This window comes from Cervus elaphus, chromosome 2, assembly GCF_910594005.1.
Source record: "Cervus elaphus chromosome 2, mCerEla1.1, whole genome shotgun sequence".
NCBI lineage: Eukaryota > Metazoa > Chordata > Mammalia > Artiodactyla > Cervidae > Cervus > Cervus elaphus.
This window is the reverse complement of record NC_057816.1, coordinates 14,185,571-14,206,979: the sequence shown is the minus strand read 5'-3', so window position 1 is coordinate 14,206,979 and position 21,409 is coordinate 14,185,571. Positions and strand designations below refer to the sequence as shown.

The window sequence follows — 21,409 nt, the reverse complement described above, 5'->3', positions numbered from 1 at the left end:
GCTTCCCAAAGCAGGGTCCCCAAACTAGCAGCCTCCATGTCATCTGGGAACTTGTTAGAAAAGCAGATTTGCAGTCCCTGACGCACTGACTCAGAAACCCTTGGGGTTGGGCCCTGCCATCTGTGTTTCAAGCAGGCCTTTAATGACCCTAATGCCCACTGAAGTTGGGGAACCTCCAGTCTGGAGTATGCAGATACAGCCTTGCCTCAACTGTCTGGACTCGGCAGACAAGAGCACTCAGAGGGAGGTCTCAGAGATGCAGGCAAGGTGCCAGCTTCCGTGGGTGTGCTCAAGGTGAGCTGACCTAGTTTCAGCCTCTCTCCTGGGGCCCAGGGTCCCCTGCCCTTCCAGAGAAGTACAGAGCCAGATCAGACCATTGCATTGGCACAAGAGCACACTTTAGTTCAGAGACACATTTGCATAAATACTTGAAGTGGATCCACCCCTGCAGGTGGGAGCCTGAGAACACGGGGCTCTTCACAGTTCTGGGCTTGCAGCCCTCCAGCCGATGGGTTTAATACTGAAGATAGTCCCGGTCATCTCTGAAGACACCTCAGGGCGCAAATACAGGGCTTGCCGTGATGCTCACCATCACCCCAACTCCCCGTCTCTCTGTGACTAATATTTTCCTCACTGAGGTAGATTATTTATCAAGGGAACCAAGTAGAAAACAGTTTTTTCATTTAACTTTGCTTCCCCCTTTCAAACAGGCTGAACGAATCTTCTGTTTGTGTCCCTTTTACCTTATGCCCTCTACTTGGACCAAGGAGGGTCCACCCCACAGCATCTGTGGTCTGTCTCCGCTCTCCTCTCCTCCCCTTGCAGATTCACGCCCAGATGGAGGGCCATGGCGGTGTAAGGCCTGGGTAGGCTGGCAATACCACCTCCAGATGTGGGGTCACCATAGTGCGACCTTGTTTACACCCCACACCCCGAGTCCATGAGCAGAAGTCACCTGCTCTGGATCACGAGAAGCAAGGCAGGCTTCTGCAGAGCTTGGTATCCTCAGGCTTCAGAGCCTCGTCACAGGCAGCAGAGGTCTGGCCGCTGGGGTCACGGCACTGCACTGTCCGCCGCTGCCAGCCAGCCCCACAGCTGTGAGAGCATTCAGACCAGTCCCCCAGCACCCACTGCGTGTTGAGCAGGGCCTGAATGACATTGGTGGTTGTCCTCTCTCTGCTGCTCTGTTTGCTGGAGTTCACATCGTCAGGGACAAAGAAGGTATATTTGACCTTGAGGGGATCCCCATGGACCTTCAGGAGCTGTAAGGTCAGTGGCTCGGGCAGGGACTGGAAGCTCTGCAGCCGCTCCAGGGAGGTGAAGGCACCGCTGTACCTGAGGACAGTCCCGTTCAGCAGGATGTACTGTTCTGTGGGAAAGATGGCGTTGTTTCCATTGAGCAGGTACTCCCCATCTGTGGTCTTCAAGGCCAGGTAGTTGCCATCGTTCTGAACTCCCGGCGGACTGCGCTGTTTCACATCAATGTTTGTGGAGCCAGCCGGGAAGGTGACGATGTCATTGTAGCCATAACTGTGACAGGAACAGAAAGATACCCTTAGGACCTGTGGCTCCCCAGCCAGGCACTCAGGAGGTCAGAGTGGAGTGATTGGAGGTGGGCAGACAAAAATTTGCACTATCAAACCAGGAAATAGTTGCATAAAGTTGCCAGTAAATTAGCTGGTGAGGCCAGCAAGAATGCTCTGTACATTGGGATTTTTGCTTTGCCTGGCAGCTCTATTGTAAATGTTTGGAGATGAGATCTTGACGATAGCACAGAGGGGAAGGCAGCCCAAAGGGAAGTGAAAGCTGGGCTGTTGCTGCTCGAGTCCGCATGGAAGACTCTGCTCCCCGTGCCCGTTCCAGGATCCGACCAGATGGATGCCTCACTCCCCTCCCAGAGTCCGTCTGTTCCTGGAGATGTGGCTGTGTGGCTGAGGGCAGGGAGCAGGGTGACACTCTGTGCCCAGGGGCCTTCTCCTGGGTGTGCCAGCATCAGGAGCTGGGTCGTCTGGGGGGACAGTGTGCTCTAGGGCAAATGTCTCCCCTTTACTGCGGGCCTTGGGCTTTCTGTGGGATGGAGAACCCTGAATCTTATTCTTCTTTGCGGGTAGAAAGTATTTGTTCTCACAGGCTAGGAGGGAGGTGAAGAGGACTGAGGAGGGCGGTCACTCTGTTATTTGCTGTTCTTGCCTCATGCCCACTGGGAAGCTTGAGAGGACGCTGGCCCCTGCTCTAAGGCCTGAGTGAGCACTGTGGGGACTCCCCCTTTGATCGCCCCACACCCCATGGTTCTCTTTTCTATATCATTGAGTTTAAATTTGAACAGACTCGCGAGTTGTATTTGAAAGCAGATTCTGTTCTTTGATTCTGATGAGATGAGGTAGCATGAAGGAGTTGGGTAGGGGTGCAGTGTGGCCATGGACCCTTGCCCTTCTTCTCTAGGAAGTGTGTGCAGGGCAGGAAAAAACCCCTAGGAAAGGAGAAAACTGGGTTCTCCTTGGACGTCGTTACCTGCCATGGTGACCTCAGATGATCATGTTATCTCTTCGTGCCTCAGTTTTCTCATCTATAAACAGGGAATGACCATCCTGGCCCTGACAGACTCATATTAGGAATCAATCAGAAAGCACTTAAATATAGGAGGGCTTCCCTTGTGGCTCAGTTGGTAAAGAATCTTCCTGCAATGCGGGAGATCTGGGTTCAGTCCCTGGGTTGTAAAGATCCCCTGGAGAAGGGAAAGGCTACCCACTCCAGTATTCTGGCCAAGAGAATTCCATGGACTGCATACTCCATGGGGTTGCAAAGAGTCGGACCAGACTGAGCAACTTTCACTTCACTTCACATGAACTTATGGATTTAAGGTGTGAGAAAGGATCTGGGGCTCTCAGATTCAGGAAGCTCCAAGACTGCCAAGGTCCCCCAAGAACCCCCTTTCTGAAGATCCACCTGCAGAAAGGGCAGGGCCCGCCGGGTACAGGTGAAACGTCCTTTCCACAGCAGGCCTGGAGCAGCTGCTTCTGGCAGGGGTCCCGGTTACTCAGCTCAGCTCTGCTGCTGACTGACTCAGAGATGATGCAGCCCTGTGCACGTGGCCTCCAGTGGTCCCTCTGCTGATCAGACTGCGCCACGTGCTCTCCCACCTCCTGACCCCTCACAACCACTCTGAGACAGAGAGGACACCGAGTTCATGCAGACACTGCAGCTAGCGCTCCCGGGTATGCAGGGGCTGCCACTGTCTATCTCTAAAGCCTGGTCCACTCCCGCAGCTAGGGACAGGACTCCTGGGAGACCCACCTGGAGGGACTGAAGGAGCCAGACACCTTCCTGCATGAGTCGCCTTTGCCCCCACACACCCCACACTTGTCCAGCTTCTTAGGTGAGTCCAACACGTGATCACAGCCAGCCTTGACACACTGGCCACGGACACAGATGGCCAGAGTATCGGGTCCACACAGGGTGCCGTCGATCACCTGCAGAAAGGAAGCGGGGTCTGAAGGGACCTGAGCATAGATGCAGCCCGCACATGGTCTGGGCCAGGAGGCCTTCCTCCCCACCCGTGCATCTGAGTTCCAGAAGGTTCCTCACCTTGTCCTCAAATATTCTGAACTCGCTCCGCCCCCTGGCTAGGCAGAACAGTTTGCAGCGGTCCCGGGGGGACACCCCCGCATACTTGGGGACCCACTGCAGTAGGTTTCCCTCCACGTCTGTGTAATTGTAGGCATTGAACTTCTCACACTGCTGCTCCCTGAAGCTTTTCCCTAAAACAAGGATGAGAGGTCACGGAGTCACCATGCTGAACTGAAGCAGGGAGGACCCCGAGGGGGAGATGCCTAGATTCTGGGCAACCTTCTTCCTCCTGGACTTGACCTGGCCCCAGGATGCCAGTCACCTCAGCCCGCCCTTCCTCAGCACTGACCTCGGTGCTGACTCATGAGGCAGGAAAGGAGCAGCCAGCCCTGGGGGGGTTTTCTGGGAAAGACAGCATTTCTATTGGGGAGGGTCTTAATTCTGCTTTACAGATTAGATTTCTCTCATGGCTCAGTTGGTATAAAGAATCCGCCTGCAGTGCAGGAGACCTGGGCTCGATTCCTGGATTGAGAAGACCCCTTGGAGAAGGAAATGGCAACTCACTCCAGTATTCTTGCCTGGAAAATCCCATGGACAGAGGAGCCTGGCGGGCTACAGTCCATGGGGTTGCAGGAGTTGGACACGAGTTAGCGACTAAACCACCACCAACACCAAACCTAGGTGAGCATAGGGATAGCTCAGTAGGTCTGGGAAGCAGAGAATGACACATGGAGGTATATTTTGGACCCTCTGCTGATCATGACTCTTGACACTGGATGTTTAGACAAAGGCCCCCTCTGCCCCTAATTCTGATCTTGCCTCTGCACTCTACTTGCTGTAATTCTGGGTGTCCTTGGGGGAGTCCACTTGGAGACACTGCGATTACCTCCAGCTCAGTGAGGCCCGACTCCGTGTGGTTCCTCCATCACCTGGTTGACTCTTCATTGGGTGATGTTACCACCTTTCTGCCTGAGACTGGAACCCTGGTATCTTCTCGACATTTGAGCACCTACATCTGCTATTTCCAGCATGTCACTAAGTCCTGTCCTCTGTTCAGGATGAGCTGAGGTTTTGCATGCTCCTTCCCACACTCCGCAACTCAGTCCACTGCTCACAAGCCAAGGCTGGGGGTTTCCTGTGAGACTTGGTGCCCAGTCTCCCACCCATCCTGCTGCTTCTAAGACAGGAAGACCTGGGTGTTTCCTTCTCGCAGTCCTGAAGTTAGCACTGCTCTTACTGCTGAGGTTCCCCACCCAGCTGGACACCTTCATGGTCTGTGGAGCTTCAAACCCCGGGTGGCCACGCCCCCTCCTGAGAGGGTGTCAGGACAGCTGAGGCTCACAAGAAGTGCTAGACACCCACTGACAGAGATGGCTGGTACCAGTGCACCTGAAATCCTGGCCTCAGCTCCTGTCTGTGTCTCCTTCGTGCCTCGTATTCATTCCCCTCTCCTCTGCTCTCCTCTCATTTCCCCAGGAGCCCTTCACTAGTGTGCCAGGAGGATGCCCACAATTCCAGGCAGAGGCTCTAGAGACTCCTGCCATTACAGCTCCTCCTCGTCTTGCAAAACTACAAAGCCTCCAGACTCCCTCGCTATTTGCCCTCCCAGGGCTGGGCCTCTGTGCTTGGAGGAACTTCTCTAACCTCCCTAAAAGTGTGTGCCATCTGCTGCCTGCCACACTCCCTGGAACTGCGACAGGGAGCTGGACAGGGTGGTGGGGCAAAGATCTGCAGGGACTCCCTCTGATGTCTCTGCAGTTGTCACTGCTCTGAGTTAAGGAGTTAAGGCTTGTGCTTTCTTGTGGGCACTGGGGGATGTGCCTGGGAGGCAGACATGAGACCACTTCCCAGAAAGGTTCCCGCAGGCAGATGCCATGGCCCCAAGGGGAGATGGGCAACCCTCTCAGGAGAAGTGTGTGCTAGGATCAGATTCAGAAACCTTCCCTCTGCCCTGGGCTGAACATCGGTTGGAATGACCCTGGAGGTGGCTCCAACAATTGCTTTGGACAATGCCTCCATTGTTCTGCACACAGACCAGGATTTAGACTCTTCCAGGAGGAGTATTACTGTCCTCTCGCCTTCTGCAGAGCCCTCCCCCGGCCCCAGTGCATAAGCAGGTTGGGAATTAGGTCCTCCATGTCCATGTCTCCAAAAACCAGGGCTGTTTCTCTCTGATTTCTCCAGGCTCTCCCTGCACAGTGAGGGGCGCTGCAGGCTGCCCTGAAGTGTGGTACCTCGAGAGCCCGTTTCTGTCTGCACCCTGGAAAGCCCTGAACCCGGAAGACCGCCCTCCTCCAGGGCTGTGCTGCAGGCGCCGCAGCAGCCGCTCTGGCCATTACCGTCCGGGGGGCACTCCTCGGTGTGGCACGACTGGTACTTGGCTCTCTGACCCAGGCAGTACTTCCCTCCGTTCTGAGGCTCGGGGCTGGTGCACTCGCGGTATGAAAACTGTACTCCTCCTCCGCAGGTCCGTGAACATGCACCCCAGGGTCCCCACGGGGCCCAGCCTCCATCCACCACAGCCTGCAACACACAAGGCCGCCCTGAGTGGGGGGAGGGGAGAGGGCCTAGGCTCTTGGTGGGACCTTCTCTCCTACTTGTGCTTATACTGGTGGGTGGAGTTTGGTAACTGCCCGATTCGTTTTCCCAGTGACCACAGTCTGTGCTGGCCTGGCCCTCAGCTGCCCCCCAAGCACCCAGGGGTCTAGAACAGTGCCTCGCCCTTTATTAGGTGCTCAGTAGGAGCTGCTGAATGAAACACTTTTATGGGAATAAGGCTGAAGAAAATACAGTGGTTTCCCATGGGGGCTGAGACTCCCGCAGTGTTTGGAGACACTGTGGTTGTCACAGCTGGGCCGGGTGTACGCTGTTGGCCTCCAGCGAGTGGGGGGCAGGGAGCTGCTCAGCCTATACAGCCAGGGTGCACACAGCCCGGACACCACCAGTGCTGAGGCTGAGCAGCGCTGACCTAAAGGAAGGCTCTCTGGGAGGTGAGGCTGCTACTCTACTAGCCACCAGGTCCAGGAGTGAGTAGGACATGCTGGGAACAAACAGAGTTGCATCCAACTTTACAACTGACCCTGAGGTCAGGCAGTTGTGATGGATGGGTACACAGAGTTTTAAAAATGAAAATAATTTTTTAAAGGTTACAAGAGTCATATATGATCCTATAAAAAATGAAAAATAGGAAAGATGTGAGAGAAAGTAATGCTTAAAAATATACCACTACCTAGATGAAGCCACTGACATGATTTTCATCAATATCCCTTTGTACCTTTGCTCTGACTATTGTCATGAAGGTGCTGTGTTTTTATTTTACAGAGATATGATTCTGTCAATATATGCAGTATTTCCGATCTGTCTTTTCCCCTTAAAAATACATTAGAAGCACTAGTCTGGGATCACTTTCTGGCTAACTTTTCCTGTGTGGAGCTTGGCTGCACTGCTGGGGAAGGTGGGAGGGGACCCCCTTCCCATCTCTCCCCTCAGGACTGTGTGAAGCCCACACTACCGGACGGGGTTCGGAAAAGCCACGTGTTGGGCAGGGGCTAGGAGGGGGCTTAGAATGAATCCATGATGCCCATCCTGGCCCAAGCTTAGAAGGAACGTGTGGATTACCTGGCCACACAGGCCCCTGGGCCTCAGTGCACAGGATGTGCCCTGAGGACAGCCTTCCGGAGGGTGTGAGCGCAGGCCACCGTGGTGATTCAGAGCTGGGCCAGACCCAGGCTGGGACCCATCGGACATTATTTCAGAGATGGCTCAGTGACTCCAGTTAGAGAAAGGTGACTAGCCTCACAGTCTGGAAGTACTAAGAGCAGGGCAAAGGAGCCTGTCAATTAAAACCCCTTCTCAACTTGCCTTGCCTTTCCTGCAGGTTCACTCTGCCAAGTTTTCTCTGAGGCTCAGAGGTGGTTCCCCTTCCTTCTTCCCTCCTCCTGGAACAAGGGGTCCCCACACTTCCTCCCACTGTCCTGACCCCTAGCTATGAATTCACCTCAGACATGGGTAGGGCATGAATACTTTCCCCTCCTTCTTGATGGGATGTCCCTCTCTGCTGTCACTCACTCTATTTATAATAGAATTCATAATGGCTTCTGTTTATTGAGTGTCCACGACAGTCTTGTGCAGAAGTGTCCACACCTAGCACCAATCCTCCAAGTCAAAGTCCACCGCTGTCCCAAAGGCAAGCTCCCCAAATGCCCAAGCCCTGATAGCATCGTCCATTTGCTCTGAGTACACCCTTGAAGGGCTCCTCTTGTGTTTGAATAAATACGCTTTGCTTTGTGTGTCAAAGGATGTGTGGTTCTACTCATAGTTGCATCTGGCCCCAAGTCTCCTGGTTCCTAGCTTTCAAGTGTGGCTTCCTCCATGGAAACAGCCCTCCCCCTTTCCCTCTCCCTGACACCCAGTGGTCATCCCTCACCTCGGGCTTTTCCACTTCCTCCTCAGGTAGGCAGCTGCCCTCCCAGCAGAGGTGCCTGGGCCCGCAGGGTGTCCCGTCGGCCCAGGGCAGGCTGGCATTCCTCGTGTGGCAAAGGGGGTCGGGGCCATCAATGCGGCACCAGAGCTGCGCGCAGGTGTTCTGCTCAGAGGAGTTGGGGCAGTGGCGGAAGCCCAGCCCAAAGATCTGCTTGCACTGTTGGTCCAGGTCATAGAGGGCCCTGCGGCCTGGGAGGTCTGTGGGCAGGGCCATGGCCCAGGAGGGGGCATCCAAAAGGCAGTCCCCTGAGGAATGGAGGAAGCAGAGAAACAGGAATAAGGGCCAGGGGTTCCCTCCTCGCACTTGACACTCAAGGTCTCCTTGACCTCAGTCCACAAGCTGTCAACACTCCATCATCTAGAGAAATTCCTCCCAAGTTTTGACTATCAGTAGCACGTTTATTTAAAGGATTGAATTCTTTGTCATCTGGAACGTCTTATTTGTATTCAGTGGTTACCTAGGGAAGGCCAGCTAATTGTAACACTAATCTTAAGTCACAGTATAATTGGGGATGTAAATGGACTCTTAAATCCAGGCCCAGAGAATTAAAGCCAAAGTACTGATGTTTGAACAATCTATTATTTTTGCATCAAGAATCAATTGTGTCTTCACTTCTTTACTGCACAAGCCAGGCTGCTTGCACCAGGCACCTTGCCCCACTCCTTGCTCTCAGGGGGCATTCCTGCCTCTCTGCTGTTTTCACACTACCCTGTGATGTATGGCTTCAGCCGGAGGCTCCATTCTCTGCTCTGTATGACAAACAGTCTTCCATTCCCTCAAGGTCTGTGGGAACCCACCTTTTCCAGCAGACCTTCTCAGACCACTTCTATCTGCTCTGCAGATAATCTCATTGGTGCTAGAAGCTGGGCTGAGGAACAGCAGGCTAGAGGAGTGGTTAGAGCACTCAGCCCTGGAGGGCAGTGAGGACACAGCTGCCCAGTGTCTCCCATCCCGAGATGCCAGCAATGCAGGTGCCCACCGCTAGCCAGGGAGAAGCGGGGACCTATCATACCCATGGTCCAGGAATGCGGGTGCCTGTTGCTGGCCAGGGAGAAGCAGGGACCTACCATACCCACGGTCCAGGAATGCGGGTGCCCGCCACTGGCCAGGGAGAAGTGGGGGACCTACCATACCCACGGTCTAGGAATGAGGGTGCCTTGTTGCTGGCCAGGGAGAAGCAGGGACCTACTGTACCCACGGTCCAGGAATGCGGGTGCCCGCCGCTGGCCAGGGAGAAGCAGGGGACCTACCATACCCACGGTCCAGGAATGCGGGTGCCCACCGCTGGCCAGGGAGAAGCGGGGGACCTACCGTACCCACGGTCCAGGAACTCTCTGAGGAACGAGGCACTGCAGGGGGACCAGGGCCGTGTTTTGTTCAGCTGGACGTAGAGCGGCGCCATCATGTGGTGCTTGTCCAGGGGCCCGAACAGCCGAGTACAAAGCTTGGAGTCGTCGTGGGGCATGCCAAGGACGTGCCCTGCGGAGGATGAGACCCCTAGTCCACCTGCCACCTCTACTGCTGTCAGCCATGGGGTACAGTGCTCTGAAGACCTAAGCAGTGCCAGCTCATCCAGGAACCCCACCTGCTTCTTCCTTAAGGACAGTTCTCAGCCCACTCTCCCAGGGGAACCGGAAGCACTGGGGTCCCTCTCTTTTCTGCTGGGGCCTTTGCTGATTCACATTCCCCTTAATCGTTTGCTCACTTTCTCACACTGTCATTGCAGTTGACCTTCTGAATCCTGACTGCCTAGCCAGGACACCCCCTCGCAGCTCTATCTGAGCACTGTGCCCCCTGAGGCTGGCCCTTCATGCAGGGTCGGGATGGAGAGCATGAGGGCAGTTACTCTGTGACAACCAGGAGGCATGGCACAGTCCTGGGGCTGCACCACTGGCCTCTGGAAGGCGGGTCCCCCCGCCCAGCAGTCGTGGCCTCTGGAGGTGGGAGTCTCACCGAGCTCGTGAGCCAGAGTGTAGGCCGCCTGCAGGCCCTGGTCCTGGATCACAGAGCAGCTCTTGCTGGGTTCACAGATGGTGCCAACGTTGGCCACTCCCAGGGTGTCGCACCTGCCCTCCTGCCCGCAAAGGTTCTGCTCAGGAGAAAGTGAGGGGTGAGGACAGAAAGAGGACGGGAACTGCATGTTCCTGCACCTCCTGAGATGAGGGACATGTTTTCAGCCAAATCTCTATTTCTTCACAAAGGACATTTGTCATCTAGATCAGCAAGACATCAGGCTGTGGGCCTGGGAAGTCTGTCCTGGGAGGCAGGATAGCCTGATGAGTGATGAGGCTATGGACCCCCCCCCCCCATAGGGAGACTGGTGGGCCCTGACCCCTGGACCTCGGATTCCCCAGCTGTGAAGTGGGGCTAAACATGCAGCATTGGCCTCAGGGTTGTCTTGAGGCCTGTGGGGCAGGGAGCAGGGCCTCCACACATGATGACTCTGGCTAGGCTTTAGGAAACCACCTACTTAAACCTCACTAGGAAGGTGGAAAGGCCTCCTGATTTGGAGACATTATAGGAAGGCCCTGGTTACCTGCCCCTGGGTTTAAACCCTGCACCTGCAGCTGCACCTCTGAACTTTGTTCCAACTCCACATGTCTCTCAGGGCAGTTTGAGCCCTTTTCATCTTGTCATGACCTCAGCAGACAGTTGGTCGCAAACTCCTGGACAAGAGCCCTTATGCATTCCTCTGCTTCCCTTGAAATACCTCATACTTGTCCTCGTGACCTCCTCCTCCTCCCCCTCCCCCTCATCCAATTCAAGGCTCTCTGTCCAGCTAGGGCCAGCAGGGAGCCAGTCGCCACATTTGGGCTGGCTCCACATTTGAGCCACACCCCCCCTTGACCAGCACTGTGCCCGCCCCTTTCCCCACAGAGTCTGGAGGCCTTCAACCTCTCTGGTGAGCAGGACGGCCGTGTCGAAGTGCTCGGGGTGCCGGTCTCTGGGCTGGTTGGCGTCCCGCTGCCAGGTGCAGAAGTCACGCAGTATCAGCCCGCTGTTGTCTGACACCTCGGGGCCCAGCTTCTCATCCCCCATGATCACCAACTTTATCATCACCAGGTTGATGGAGTTACCGATGCTGGGGTGCTTGTAGATGCGGGCGGCCATGGACATCAGCATCAGGATGTGGTTCTGGGGGAAGCAGGGGTGGAGAGGGAGGGGTCAACCTCCCAGCAGTGCCCACCCCTGCTGTCACCTGAGTTGTGCACTCCTCACTGCAGGGCATTGGTGTATAGCCTCTTTGGGTAGGCTCCTAAAACCCCCCAAGTACTGGCATTATTTCCCTTCCTTGTACTTATTAGAAATTCATGGCTGAGTAAGTGGCCTGAGGTCCAGAGCTAGTGTGTCAGCCAGCCCGTGAACCCTGAAGGCCTGGCTCCAAAGCTTGTGTGTTTAACATCCTGCCCAGCCACACATGGCCATGGACATCTAAATCCATTAAAATTCAATCCAATTAAAATCACTGTCCCTCTGCCACACCAGGCACATTTCAAGAGCACCAATAGCCACATATGACTCATGGCTGCTGCAGAACATTTCCATCGTCACAGAAAGTTCTTCAACTGGACTGCACGTGTTATCTACCTTAACCTGGACACCCACCGTCTCCCTGCCAGTCACCCGTCCCCTCATGCTGTCAGCCCAGAAGCACTTGTCTGAGCACTCAAGGTTAGAGTCCATGAAGAATTGTCCTCAGTCTGCTGGGGTAACCCCTACTCTTCAGGAAGGAAACTTTGCTGTAATGGTCACTCCTAACAAGAGCTCCTCTGCACACTGGACATGCGTCACCTCAGGAAATGCTCACAATGATCTGGGCAGTAGGGATGGTTATCCCCATTTCTCCAACAAGGAAGTGGAGGTTCTCACAAGTCAAATATCATGTCTACAGCCACCCAGCTCTTAAAGCTGGAGTGTAGCACAGGCAGGTCTGCCTCTTCTCATTAAGCTTCCCAGGGCCTGGCCTCCTGGCTTCTGCCTGGACAGCCCAGGGGTTTATTCTCCTCAGCTTGAGGCAGGAGAGAACCAGATGGGCTGGTGAGACCCAGGCTCTCAGGCTCACACTGCTTCTGGTCCCACCAAGGTCAGAGGGAGACTGGACATCGGTGCTTGGCCTCTGCCCAATCCTGGGCTGCCAACAGCTCCCAAGACCTCCGGGGAGGCCAGATCAGGTCACCCTCCTGCCTCCGGGACCTCCAGAAGGGCGTCGTCTAGGATGATTTTACAGAACAGGAAACCAAGGGGATGGTCCTCCACCAGGAGTGTGGCCAGTCCTGCTCCTTGCCCCTCAGGGCTCCACACTCCTGTAGCCTCTTTTTCTTCCCTCCTGTGATCTGGAAGGTGGGACTGGAAGGAAGGAACTGAAGGTGAAAGGTTACAGAGGGACATTCCGGGGCTGAGGCCATGTGTGGGAGTTCCAGATGAATCCCATTATTTGTGAATGGGATCTGTCTGTTCATCTCACCGGCAACCAGCCAGATATTTGGTAAGCCCTATAAACAGGTCGGCAGGTCACTTAGTGTGTCAGGCGTTCCAGCTACGTTTAGGCTGATGCAAACATCTTATCAGCAAAGCTGAAACTTGGCACCCGCTCCCGGAGTCAGATTCCTGAGGGAAACAAGTAACCACCTCATTAGGCAGCTGGGGGTGAGGGCTGAGGAGTGGCAGCCTGTCAGGCTCCTCCCTCCAGTTATCCACTGCTTCCAGGGTGCCCACATGAGCACACGGGATGTATGGCCTGGGGCTCGTGGATTCTCCTCCCTGAGGTTCAGGGAGCTCATAGCATCCTCTCCAATCATGCAAGTGGCAGGCTGAGCCTGCTTGAGAGCAGTTTTCCTTTTAGGCAGTGGGTTTTATGGGAGGACAATGAAGGTTCCCCTGGATGCTCTCTTCTAAGATAATTCCCATCGCAAGAGGGCTGCCAGGCCTGTATGGTCCAAAGTGTCTGTTAAAGTCCGCAGTCCTGGTCTGGCCCACCTACCATTTCTCTAATCTCACTGAGATTTTGGGGATGAGAAGTTCCTCTGAGGACTGGTGGCTCGGATGCCTGTGCATCTAACTGACCCTGGGGGCAGGGAGCCAGGCCTGGGCAGGCAGGCAGCCATGAGACTGTGAACGCCACTTCTGGGCCTGTCTCCTGGTCCAGGGGGCAGGTCTGACTTCCAGTCCCACAGAGGGCAGGCCCAAAAGTACCATCCAAGGCAACTCTGGTGTTAGCTGTGCTTTGCTGAGCATCTGCTATGTGTCAGGCCCCGGGTCAGATGCCTTTCGTATTTTACTGTCTCCTCCAGACACTGCCGGATCCTTGGTATAACAGTGCCTGTCAGGCTGGTGAAGAAATTGAGGTTCAGAAAAAGGGGTAACTTATTCAAGTCATGCATGTCTATTTTCCGTCAAAGTCTATGCTCTTCTTCATGGCACTGACTGCCACCCACCTCTGCTGTTGCAAGGACAACTGCAGCACAGTGAAAACAAAGTATGCAAGCAAGACCGCGTGCCCTTGACATTGTCTCTGTCCTACCTGCCTTCCCAGTGGGACAGGAGGAGAGTTACGTGGTGACTCAAGGACCGTTGAAGACTAGGGCCTTTTTAAACTGGGAAGTACTTTATATGGTCGATCATTCTGATGGCAACAGACTGAAGGAATGAAGACTTGGTCTTTTCCAGTGGGGGTTCATACTTCACGGGCATATAACATGCCCACAGAGACTCAGACATGTGTCTGTTCTGTTATTATCCAAAACAGGACACTTCTGAGAGTGAAGATGAAGTGTTAATAATTAAGTCAAGATAATCCTAGCCAGGGGCTGTGCTGGGCAAGCCAGGATACTTAGCCACTCTGGTGATAGGGCTGGTGGGAGACATTTTCCCGGAGGGCAGTGGAACGGGAACAAGTGACTTAGCCCTCCCTGAAGCCACTGGCTAGTAGCTTGACTCTGGGATGCCTCTGGTCTTCTTTGGGGACCTCCCTGCTCAGCAGCACCTTGAGAAGCTCAGCAGCTGATGGTCTGGCTAGACAATTTTCCAGACCGAGCGTGGGGCGCTGCTCCCCACTCTCGCCCCTTCCTCGTGCAGTTTCATCCAGGAACAGTCAGCAGCGGCTGGGTGCATACAGAGTTAAGGTCTCTTCTGAGGTGGTCCCCCCTCTCAGAAAGTCCCCTTTGTCTGAGCTCCTCAAGTGTACAGAGTCTGGAAAACTTCCTTGTCACTTCACGGCGAAGCCAGTCTTGTGCACGGTTAATTCTTTCTCTGGCCTTGAAGGCAGTTTCTTCTCAGGACTGGGCCTCCCACGGTGGCTGGACCTGTTTGGGCTGCTGGGCTCAGTGACCCATCCCCACAGCAAGGACGATGTCAGGGGAGGCAGAGCCAGAGTCACAGACCCTCCTGTGCTGAGCAGGCGGCAGGGCCCAGTCACCAGCACGGCCGTCGGGTGAGGAGACCTGGAGGAGGTCACAGATCCTCTGTAACCTTCGCTCGCTGGGCTCAGTGACCCATCCCCACAGCAAGGACGATGTCAGGGGAGGCAGAGCCAGAGTCACAGACCCTCCTGTGCTGAGCAGGCGGCAGGGCCCAGTCACCAGCACGGCCGTCGGGTGAGGAGACCTGGAGGAGGTCACAGATCCTCTGTAACCTTCGCTCGCTGGGCTCAGTGACCCATCCCCACGGCAAGGACGATGTCAGGGGAGGCAGAGCCAGAGTCACAGACCCTCCTGTGCTGAGCAGGCGGCAGGGCCCAGTCACCAGCACGGCCGTCGGGTGAGGAGACCTGGAGGAGGTCACAGATCCTCTGTAACCTTCGCTCTCTTCCTCTGCCCCTCACAGGTGTTTGCACTGTGTGGTCCCTGTAAACCGCTCCGCAGATTGAATGTCCTCAGCGTGTGGCTTCCCCACGAGGTGCTGAACTTTCCAGAAGGCTCACTAGGAAGCAGCCTCAGCAATGCTTAGACTAGACTCCATTACCAAGTCCAGGTGCGTCTCTTCACGGGGGAGGGGGAAGCATCTCTTTATACTCATTACATACCCTGGTGGCTGGGACACCCCAAAGCACCTCCATCTGTGTGAACAAGGTCTCCAGGGGACTCCTTGAAGAGTTACTTGCAGAGAACTAGGTTATATTTGAGGAGGTGTGTCTGGGCAGGCCAGGTCCTAGGGAACCTGGCCTTGACATTCACTTGTGCTTTGGCTGAGCTCATGGGCCAGTCCAGGGGATTGAGCTGAGAAGTTCAGGTCTATCCTGTGGCGTCTCCATAGCGGGTGAACAGTCAGAGCAGAGGGGCCAGAGGTCAGTCATAGAAACAGCTGTGCCTTGGCCTCAGCCCCACCTGGGGCAGTGACAAGGGCATGCAGGCAGACAGGAAGGGAGAGGTGTCAGGGCTGGCCCCAAAGGTAGAGGGAGCCCCACCCACCCAGGGAAGGACCTCAGCTTTCAAGGTGCCTGACGGCTCTTCTGGGGTGTTCTTCTGACCCAGGGGGGTACTGGGCTGCTGCAGCAGTCCCATCTGTGAATGTCCAGAAACCTGTGTGTGTGGAGGGGACCACATGGGACATGCACATGATGGGTCATCCAGCCAAGAGTCCTGTGAGGGTACAAGTGGCCCTGGGTGCAAAGAGGAAGCCAGCTGCCTGGTGCGGCAGACCTGGGGGCAGAACCCAGCCCTGCCCTTGCCTCAGCGGCCTGGGAACCCTGGTGCCTGGCAGCCCGCATGTCTGCTTTCAGGTGGTTCTGACCTCTGGAGCTGCCAAGTACATGCTGGAGGCAAATACACAGCCTCATAAGTGTGTGGGCGCTGAGCTGAGCTGAGATGGTAGGGAAACATCAGGGAGGACATTTTGACTCTGAAGACCAAAAAGCAATGACTTTTCCCGCTGCGTCTCCCTATTCTTGTGGGCTTTCCCACTCCTGGTTGTCAGGCAGCTGTCAGGAATTGTGTGTGGGAGGGCTCAGCACCGCACTCTGGGTTTGAGGTGGAGGGACTTTGCCAGGGTCCCTGGTAGCCAGGTATGGCTGTCCTCAACCTGAGAAGGGAGAAGCCCCACCTGCCACCCTCTGGAAGACATGCTGGGGCAGGAGTCAGAGGAGGTGGCTGGCACCTTTCCCTGCTCTCTTGGAAGGCCGGGAAGCAGATACTTGGTCAGTGCAGACTCACAGTCCTTGGGCAGAACTGGGCTGCGGGGTCAAAGCTGTCATCCCAAGCTCTGGGAGGGGCGAATACACAGACTGCCAACACTGCCAACACTGCCATTACACAGACGGGTTTGAACCACCCTGGCAACATCCAGGGAAGCAGCCACATGGACCTTTCACCTCCAGTTCTTCCCACCTTTGCACCTATAATGCATTTCCCAGTGACTGACAGACTGAGAAAGCTGGGGCAAAAAATAGAAGGGCCCACCGTGCTTCATGTAGACTGTTGTGCACAGGTGGTGCCAAAGCCCTCGAGGCAGGCATCAGCTGGGCACAGGCTGAGGCTAGAATAGGATGATGGCCAAGACTGCCATCACCAAAATGGCAGCAACTGAGCTGCAGCTGCGGCCAGGGTGCCCGTTTCAGGAATCGGTGCCTTCTGGGGAGGTCAGTCCTCCATGGGGCACATCTCTGGTTCTGCGCTCCCAGGATAAGAGAGCGTGTGGCCTCGCCGGGAGCCTTCTGCTTCACCTGTTCCTTGGAGGAGGTGCTGGGGTGTAGGGTGACACACACATCTCCTGCTGAGTCTGCAGCATCAGTAAATCTAGTTGGAATCGGCCTGGCTGCAGGAGCTGTCCCCTGGACTCAGTGCCCTGCCCCAGCTCAGTAGAGAGCTGTGTCTGGGTGGAGGGCAGCTCAGGTGGGCCGAGAATAGTTCTGGCTCCACCAGGAACACTCACCACAGGAGGTCAGATCCCCATCATCTTCTCCTTCCCTCTCCCCTGAAGCTTCAGGTTCCTGGGCTGAGTCCCCAGGCAGAAATTCTGTTCCCCTCCCTTCTCGTGCTGACTCCGGTGCTGCCAAGTTCTGCCAGGGCTGAGCGCCAGGTTGGCAAGGTATCTGTGCCCCTGATCAGAACCAGCTGGGCGCACAGAAGTTGGGCAGCCCCTTTCCAGCCTCAACTCCCTGCAAACAGTGTCTTTTACTTAAGTCAGCCTCAGTTCTGCAGGCAAAGGACACCTTTGCATCCCAGCGGCCTTTCCTTGGGAGCCCCTCAGGTCTGGAGACAGTAGGGGGCTGAGAAATGGGGCCTGGGGTAGATGCTCTTCCCAAATGCTCACTTATCCTCTCTGCTGGGTGAGGTAGGTGTCTGGAGTGGGGGTGCTTTAAAACCCAATTTCAGTTCAGCATCTGTGGGATGGGGGTGGACATGGAGAAGGGGGCCTAGGGCCTCCCCTCCAATCAGAAGGGAGGTAGTGGCAGGAGCAGGTGGTCTCCTGGGTGTCAGAGGTCATGAAAAGAGTTACTTCCTGTTCTCAGAAAGGAGAGGACCCTATTTGGGGTGAGGAGCGGGAAGGATTTTCTCAGAGGGACAGGAAAGGGAACAATTTGGAGACTCTGGGAGGTGATCAGGATACCCCTGCACAGCAAGTCTTACCTCTAGATCCTCTCCGTAGAAAGCAGCCATGGATGCATCGGCCACCAGCAGCATTTCCACAAAGCGGTCCTCCGACACAAACCGTTTGGTCCTGCTCTTGGCCCCCAGGGTTGGTGGTGGCTCGCTGGAACTTTCTTCCTCCTCTTCTTGGCCCTCTTCGTCCTCCTCCGCTGTGCCGGCTCTTCTCTCTTGCCTCTCACCCTCTCCCTTCTGCGCCTCCCTCTCAGACGCTCTGGACAGGGGCTGGGCTGCAGTGGCGGGGTGCACGTGCCCCCAGCGCTGCAGGAGGTGTGGCTGATGCAGGGAGTGCCCAGCGCCTTGGGGCTTGATGGTGAACTCCTGGCCTTCCAGCAGGAAGGTGCCGCTCAGCCCGCGGCAGAGGCTGACGGCCGCCAGCGACTCGGGGTCCCGGTTCACCGTGCCAGAGAAGATGCAGCCGCGCAGCTCCCTCTCGCGCCCGGCCGCCCCGCCGGAGCCCCCGAGGCGCGCGATCTTGAACTCCGGCGCCAGGAAGCTGTCATCGGGCTCCAGGCGCAGCTCCAAGTCGCGGCCGAAGGCGGACAGGTGGAGCGCGACCTCCCCGGCGATGCTCTGCAACCGCTTGGGCACCACGAGCGCGGAGGCCGGCCCCCTGCCTCCGGGCCGGGCCGGGGCGCCGCGGGTGAGCGGCGGCAGCAGCAGCAGCAGCAGAAGCGGCGGCCACCGGGGGGCGGCGCGGGGCATGGGGGCTGCGGCGGCGGCGCGGAAGGCGCAGGAAGGGGGCCCGGCGCGGGCAGGTGCGGGCGGCCCGGCCGCTGTCCTCGCGGGTAGGCGCTCGGCGGCTGGCCGGGCGTGTGTCCGGTGGGCGTCTAGCGGCGGCGGTCCCCAGGCAGCCTCTCAGGCTCGCGCCCGCCCGGCCAGTGGAGCTGCAGCAGCTGGCGCCCTGGCCGCGTGCGCGCCCTTCACGCCCGCCTCCTCCACACCCCGGGAAGCACCGAGTGGGCTGCCGAGCTCTTCGTATTTATACTTCCTTCCCGGCTTTGACATAAGAGGTTTATTTTTGATCTCTCACTATTCCCGTTTCCCCTCCCCTGGGATCAGAGAGAAACTGAAAAGAGAGAGCAAGAGAGGAGAGAAAAAAATTCTGGATGAAATGTAAAACCAATCAGGAGTCAGCGAGACTGGCTCCCCCGCCCCTCCTCCTGTAGGAGTCAAAGCCAGCTCTTTCCCCCTCGTTTTCCGTGGTGCCACGTTAATTCCTCCAGCTCTGGACATGCCCTTCGGTCAATGGTCTTGGGGAGGGCCCAGTTGCTTCTTCCTCTCTGGTCAGGTGCCCAGGACACACCCCCAGGAGACCCTTGCACAGGTCCCTACAACAGTGTAACTTGGGGATCCGACTGCAAAAACGAGGTTCCCAGAGAGGGTCCTAGAGCTTTTCATTGTAAAGCAAAGGAAAGGGGTAAGAAAGATCATATTAAACTCAAGCTCCCTGCTAAAAATCACGTTTTTCACCCCAAACTGGGGATCAGTGCAAACAATACCACCTGGTTGACACAACTAAGGACTCTTACTGCCTGGTCAGAGGCTGGGGAGGGGAGCAGAACTCAGCAAGGGGGTAAGTTACCAGAAGGGAGGGGGCAGTAAACGCTTGCAGCTTCGTCTTTGGCCCTGAAAAGTCAGTTGGAATAGTGCTCAGCTGCCTTGGCACCTCAGGATGGGTGGCACCCCTCCCCCCACTGCTTGTGGCTGTGGGTTCCAATGTGGATGCGAGTGGATTATGGTGTCCTGCAACATCACCTCCCTGGGGTGAGAGGGGCTGTAACCTGGAGAAGGGAATAGTCCACAGACCTCTTTGAAGAACACAAAATGCAGCACTTGATGATGCCCCAGTCCTAATGGCTGAGGTCTGAGCTCGCCTGAGGGTCCTGTTCTCTAAGGATGGGCTCCTAGGTGTCCTTGAGGGAGATTCCTAGAGGTCAGGACGTTGAAGTCCTTTGCCCGATCCCCTGCCCCAGCTGCCTGACTCTCCGCCTGGGTTATGGTGCCTGCAGTTAATGTGCAGTTGATGGTGACTTCACTTCAGTCCTCCCACTCCATCAACATCTATGGAGGATCCACATGAATGTGACCTCTCAGGGCTTCTTACTGTCAAAGAGGAGGCCCCCACAGACAGACGTTCCTTAGTGATCATGGAATACCAGGGCAAGTCCTGGCAAATCCTCTCCAAGGGTCCCTGCTCCTTGCTTCTGAGAAACACAGAAAGCTGAGCTTTCTATCCTAGCATGCCGCCTAATCTTTCCTGGGTAATTTACAAGATAGGAATAACTCAGTGTGGGAAAACACACTTCTGGAGGCACGGGAATGGAAAGAATGGCCTCTTCAATCCTTTCCAAAATTGAGCAAAACACATAAGGACACAGAGGTATAACAGCTTTGAGGGAGTCTGACTGTAAAGTTTAGGGGATACAATGGGTTAAAGGACATAGAGAGATTTTACCTACTGATAGACAATAGACAATGGAGTTTAAAACTCCCCAGACAAAAAAGGTGGCTCAGAAATTTATAGGGCTCTTTGGTATCTGGCGACAGCGTATTCCACATTTGGGTCAGATACTGAATCTGCTTTACAAAGTAACTAGGAATAGATAATGAATTTCAGTGGTGTGATTAATGATAATAGACTTTTGATGCCACTAAAAGTCCATTTCAACATGCTTTAGACTTCTGGCCAGTACAACCCAGTGCTGTAGAATTTTGTGTGTTGTAAGAGAATTGTATGCTAACGGATCTTGTGGCAAAAACACAAGGTGGAGAGAGTTCCTTTGGGCTTCTGGAGTAGGAAATTCTGAGAGGCAGAGAGAAATGACACTACCTTTGAAAAACAATTATTGGCTTGTTATTGGGCTCTGATTGATATGTAACATTTGATTATAGATTATACTATAGTATTAAGACCTCAAGTGACAATCATGCAATGGGTACAAAGTTCGCCCCAAACCTACAGCATTCAGCAAGCCCAGGAGTCCAGCATAATCAAATGAAAATGTTGTATTTAGGACCAAGCCAAACCTGGACCACATGGGGTCGCTGTCTTACATGAAAGGATTTCTATGGAAGGCCTGGAGCAAGAGGATATAATTAAGCATGAGCTATCTATCTGAATCACCTGTAAAATGGGAAAGTCATTTGACTCTTTTTAACTGCACAAGAAAAACAGCATGCATGATTTACTAATGGATCAGTAAATATATAGGATGCACTTGCTATTGAAAAGTGGTTGCAAATAATTCTGTCACTACTAAATTGCTGCCAAGTACTGGGGAAGGTAAAAGCAACCAATTTGCCGAATTATATGCTATTCACCAGGTATTAAGCAAGAGAGTTTAACTGAATGCCACATATACAGATTCTTGGTTGGTAGCCAATGGATTGGCCACTTGGCTTCCCCTTTGGGTAAAGAATAACTGGCAAATTCACTCCAGAGAACTATGTGGAAAGGAATTATGGTCTGACATTTGGGAATTGTTTGAGCTACTAATCTTTCAGTAGATTCTCTCAGTCTTCCAAATTCTATGAATGATGCTCTATCTCTATTACAGATGAACAAACCCATATCCAAGCAGTAGAAGTTGATACACACTCCAGTGACTTAAAAGGTTTGACTTGTGGGCACACCAAAAATGTGGCCAGCTGGGAACAAAAGCAACATACAGGTGGGCTCAGGATCAAGGTATTTCCTTACCTGTGGATCTCATTGAATCTGTTATTTTACAATGTCCAGTTTGTCAACATATTAAGCAGAGAAGCTTGGCATATT

The 21,409-nt window shown here is 54.8% G+C and overlaps 1 protein-coding gene and 1 long non-coding RNA gene across 2 annotated transcripts in view; one reads left to right on the top strand and one right to left on the bottom strand.

The window, feature by feature from the left end:
• LOC122674564 overlaps positions 1 to 18,086 on the top strand; it is a 66,737-nt gene extending 48,651 nt beyond the window's left edge. The window contains exons 4-5 of the long non-coding RNA XR_006334996.1: positions 14,873 to 15,019; positions 17,965 to 18,086. This is a non-coding gene — a long non-coding RNA (uncharacterized LOC122674564). The remainder of the gene's footprint in view (positions 1 to 14,872; positions 15,020 to 17,964) is intronic.
• On the bottom strand, positions 377 to 18,734 carry ADAMTS8 (ADAM metallopeptidase with thrombospondin type 1 motif 8). The gene is made up of 9 exons (XM_043872966.1): positions 17,614 to 18,734; positions 10,946 to 11,185; positions 10,004 to 10,139; positions 9,362 to 9,529; positions 7,994 to 8,295; positions 5,907 to 6,090; positions 3,586 to 3,758; positions 3,295 to 3,470; positions 377 to 1,530 (listed from the first exon to the last, which is right to left on the bottom strand). The coding sequence occupies exons 1-9, from the start codon at positions 18,334 to 18,336 to the stop codon at positions 966 to 968; spliced, it is 2,667 nt and encodes an 888-aa protein (XP_043728901.1). The 5' UTR covers positions 18,337 to 18,734; the 3' UTR covers positions 377 to 965.
• Positions 18,735 to 21,409: the final 2,675 nt, after the last annotated feature.